The following is a 4612-nucleotide window of genomic DNA, read 5'->3' on the forward strand; positions in this document are numbered from 1 at the left end:
AGACGTGACTTTTCAAGATGAAACTGTAGAGATGGAAACTCAATGCGGTTGTATAATTCTGCTGTTGGGCTAGGTAACTTAATGCGAAATGCAATACGTAATGCATGTCTTTCTAAGATTAAGAGCTTTTCGTAGAAAGAGCGTGCATCAGCTATCCAAGCAGTGTGACCGTATGTTAGAGTCGGTCGTAGGAAAGCTTTGTAGGTATTTAATACTGTAGTAGGTTTCAAGCCCCATGTTGTTCCGGTTAACCTCTTTAGAAGATTTAGTCTATTGTAAGCCTTGGCGGTGACTGTTTGAAGATGTGGTTTCCATGTTAGATGTCTATCGAAAGTAATGCCCAGATAGGTCACTGTTGAGCGTGCCTGTATAGGTGTATGGTTGACATGAAGTGTGAGGCGGTTGGGATTTCGACGGACTCGTGAGGTTTTCTTAGAGGGAATGAATACAATCGCCTGGGTTTTCGTGGCATTAATTGTAAGTTGCCATTTATCACACCAGCGGAGGAAATCGTTAATAGCTGTTTGCAAAGATTTGTTTATTGATTGGATAGTCGATCCCAAAGCAAGGAATGCAGTGTCATCGGCGTACTGAAAAAGATGGACTTTATCTGGTAGTGGAGGCATATCAGCAACGTAGAGAATGTACAGAAGTGGCGATAAAGCCGATCCTTGAGGAACTCCGGATAGCAGAAAAATAGGGTGTGATAGGCAGTTGTTAATAGAAACATAGGAAATGCGACGCACTAAGAAGTTGTAAATCAGACGGATATATGTGAGAGGAAAACGGTGCCGTATTAATTTATAAATAAGTGCTAAGTGCTAAACTTTTTCAAACGCTTTATCTAGATCAAACAGTACAAGACATGATGGCTTGACGGAATTATAATGATGTGTGACCATAGTGGATAAGCAAAGCAGTTGGTCGTTGATAGAATAGCCTGGCCTAAATCCTGCTTGATGGATGGGAAGAAGGTGGCGTCTGTCGATGTATGTATGTAGACGTCGGACAAGTATGCGTTCTAAGATTTTACTGAAGGTAGACGTTAATTGTATTGGACGATACGATGATACGCTTTCAGGTGGTTTGTGAGGTTTTGGAAACATTAACGTCTTTGAAGTCTTCCACTGGATAGGAAAATAGCCTGTTCGAAGTATGAAGGTAAAGACGCTGGCAAGCAGAATAACCAATGAAAGCGGACTTTCTTTGATATGTCGGTAAGTGATATTATCGAATCCTGGTACACTATTACGTTTATTTCGAACAACAGTGATGATGTCCTGAACTGTAATTGTTCTGTCAAAGGTTGATTAAGTGGAAGAGTATGGTGTAGATGAGGCTGTAAAGAAGGAGATGACGTATTGACTGCGTCTGCTGGATGGCGATCACTAGGAGGAGACCTGTTAGGTGTGAATATTGTTTGAAGAAAATCAGCGAAAGCGTTGGCTTTGTCTGTATCTGATTGAATTCGAGATTCCCCTTGTAATAGTGGGTAAGGTGTTTTTGTGTACTTTCCACAAAGAGTGTTAAAACGTTTCCAATACTTTGTGGGGTGATTGGTATCAGATAATGAATTGCATGTTTTAACCCAACAGCGTAGTTTGTAAGCACATATGTAGTTTCTGACCATCCTCTGAAGTTGTTGATAATGACGAAATGATTCAGGATTGCCAGTCCTTTGATAATCTCGATAAAATTGTCGAGAGCGGGTAACGAATGTAAGGTATTGCGGAGGTAATGCAGGCTGGTACGGTATGGAGGTAGAAACTGGTATGAAGAGAGAACTTGCCTCCTGGATTGTAGTTGTGATAGTGTTGATACGAGCATAGAGTTCATCTTCTGTGGTGGGTGTTTCTAATGGCTCTATAGCTGTCATTACATGAGCTCGATACAGAGCCCAGTTTGCCTTGTCAAAGCGGAGACTAGTGCGCTGGAAATGATTAGAGGAATTGATAGTAGTTGTACGGAGCTGAAGTTTAACTGGAACATGGTCACTGCCGACTGGATCAAGAATATCAATATGTACTTGGGAGACTAGATTAGCTGAAGTAATGACGATGTCCGCGGTAGTTTGTGAGATAGGTCTTGTATGTTTAGGCAGATTGTGAATGATACCAAGCGTATGAGTTGTAATGAAGTTTCGGAATGTAGTTCTGTCTTGCTCTGATCTACTATGCATGTTGAAGTCGGCCATGATTATAAAACGTTTATAGTTATCGGAAATATACTGAACAAAGAATGTAGGTAGTGGATGGCTGGGTCTGATGTAAATGGTGGCAACAGTGATGGCTACGTTACGGAAGTATAATGTAAGTAGTAGGTACTCAGGAAGACCAGGTAAATTGCAATGATGCCTGCGAGATGGAACACGATGTGGAAAACCTACAGCTGTCCCTCCATTGGCTCGTTTAAGCGGAAGGGAGCTATCCTGCCTGATCAGTGTGTAGCCAGGAAACTGGCAAGGGATGGATGGAGTAAGGAAGGTTTCATTAAGAATAAAGACTGTGGCTCTTTCCTCTAGTAGTAACGCTTCGAATAAAGGTTTGTTTTTGTGAAGTGAACGAATGTTAAGGTATATAAACGTTAAAGCCATGATGAAACAGACAAAGCTAAACAGTGGTTTCCAAGCGAGAGGTATGAAAGTATACATTTTGTCCTGAATAAGTTGCATAGAAGTTAACATGAAAAATCTCTCTTGCTGCGTGAGTAATTTGCTGTAAGACGTGAGAGCGATGAAATGGTTGGATATTTTGTAAGGTAAGCGTGAGGAAAGAAAGAAGATTTCGCACTGTTATAGGTGAGTCCATAGTAGGAGGAACATCCTCGGAATAATTATGTGTGCGCAATGGTACTACATATTCTGGATGATTTACTTCAGGAGCAGGTTCTCCTTTGCATTTATAGCTATATGTCGGATGAGCTTCGTGACAAGTAGAACAAGTAGGTGGCCGTTCTAGATTTGGACAAGCACGTGTTAAATGCTCGCCAGTGCAGTAACCACAGACGTTGGTGTTAGTACAGTCGGCGGTAGTGTGCTGATTGTAAGCCTGACATTTTTCACAACGAACAGGCATTGGTGCAGAGGAGCGAGAGGTTTCGACACGATGCTTCCTGTTATATACATATGCGCCATTTGTCAGCAGACTATCTATGGTGCTTTGTGATGATGTTAAAACTCGAACCATGAATGTAGGGCTTGTAGCGTTACGGATTCTCAGAACTTTCTGGAGAGTGTGTCCTTCGTAGGTTAGTTCTTCTTGAATCTCCTCATCGGTGTAGGAAGGATCGACACCCCGAATAACCACAGATAGCAGTGGTGTACGTCTTGGAGGAGGCATTTGTTTTTGTTTAGATGCATTAAGGCTGCTAAGTTGAGCATCTTTGCCAAACGTATCAATAGGCACTTTGTTCCTAATAGTGCTGAGTAAATTAGGATCCTCTGTTTTAAAGATGTATCCATTTCTAGTCTTGATAATTTCTTTTAACGAAGCTCTAGGGAGATATTTGCGAAGTTGTATGGCGATATGTTTCTCGTTCGCAAATTTAGTGTCGAATTTCGTCAATAGAAATGAATAAGTTGTTGCAGATGGTGGACTGGAATAATCAGAAGCTGCAGATGGTTCGGTTTCCATGTTGTTGGTACCTATCTCAATATCCAAAGTCTTATGTGGTTTTTTACTAGGTGGTGAAAGCTGCAAACGAGTAGCATAGCTACCTTGGATTCTTGAAGAGAGTGATGCAACAGAGTTAATGGAACTTTGAGATGCGCTCCTGGTACGAGCAGTTAGGTCTTTTGAACGCTCTTTTCGTTTTTCCACCTTAGTCGAACATCCGGAAGGTCCTGAAATGAGGCCAGGTAACTTGTGTCGACCGGTTATGCATTTGCCAGTGTCTACGCCAGAATCCGCCGTTGTGAAAGCCGTCTTGTGGGCTAAGCCCGAGTATGAGATACCAAATAAACCTTAAAACCAAGAACAATAGCAGCGTCGTCAATAGGTAAGACCAGTTAGGTGTGTTAGCCTCCGTGGAGGCTTAAAATCAACTCGACGGTTGTTTCCTTGAACCTCAAGGAGGCAAGTAATCCAACCGTATTTAGAAGTTCGCGATTCAACCAATGGGATGGAAATACTAGTGACTTGCTTATTTTTCTCCGCCAGCTACGGATACCCTATTTTTTCTTTTTACCTGGTTAGAGATTCCAGGTGTCCAGTTCGCTACAAAAGCGTTTTTTTTTTTTTTTTTTTTTTGAGGTGAGTAAGTGTAGGTAATACTTAATTTCTTTATTCAGAAATTGAGGGGCATCAATTAGTGGATGAGCAATTCTGTGTAATATACCAATCTAGTATCAAAGAGGTTATTACAATCTGCCACTAGAGGGTTTCGCCCTCTCTCTTGGCCTGGGGTTTGTGGTCATCATTTTTCTTTCTTTAATTTATAGGTGGTCAATGTACAAAAGCGTTTTTTTTTTTTTTTTAGTTAAGGAGGAAGAGACATATTTCTCTCTTATAGAATTCAGGTCTATGTATAATAGATTTTATCCTCCTGCCTCTCAGAGGGTTACGCCCTCTCTTTGGCATGTGATTCTGATATACAAAATAGGCGCAGGAAAAAG

General features: G+C 41.3%; 1 protein-coding gene across 1 annotated transcript; it reads right to left on the reverse strand.

Annotated features, from left to right (window-relative positions):
• Positions 1-1105: 1105 nt before the first annotated feature.
• LOC145683005 (uncharacterized) lies at positions 1106-2593 on the reverse strand. Its single transcript, XM_081754359.1, has one exon. It carries the CDS (start codon positions 2591-2593, stop codon positions 1106-1108), a length of 1488 nt encoding a protein of 495 aa, XP_081610485.1.
• Positions 2594-4612: the final 2019 nt, after the last annotated feature.

This window comes from Thermobia domestica, chromosome 4, assembly GCF_964235325.1.
Source record: "Thermobia domestica chromosome 4, izTheDome1.hap1.1, whole genome shotgun sequence".
Classification (NCBI taxonomy): Eukaryota; Metazoa; Arthropoda; class Insecta; order Zygentoma; family Lepismatidae; genus Thermobia; species Thermobia domestica.

What these genes read in the sequence shown, in the direction of transcription:
- LOC145683005 (XM_081754359.1), bottom strand. Translation starts at nt 2,593, where the DNA reads ATGGCTTTAACGTTTATATACCTTAACATTCGTTCACTTCACAAAAAC.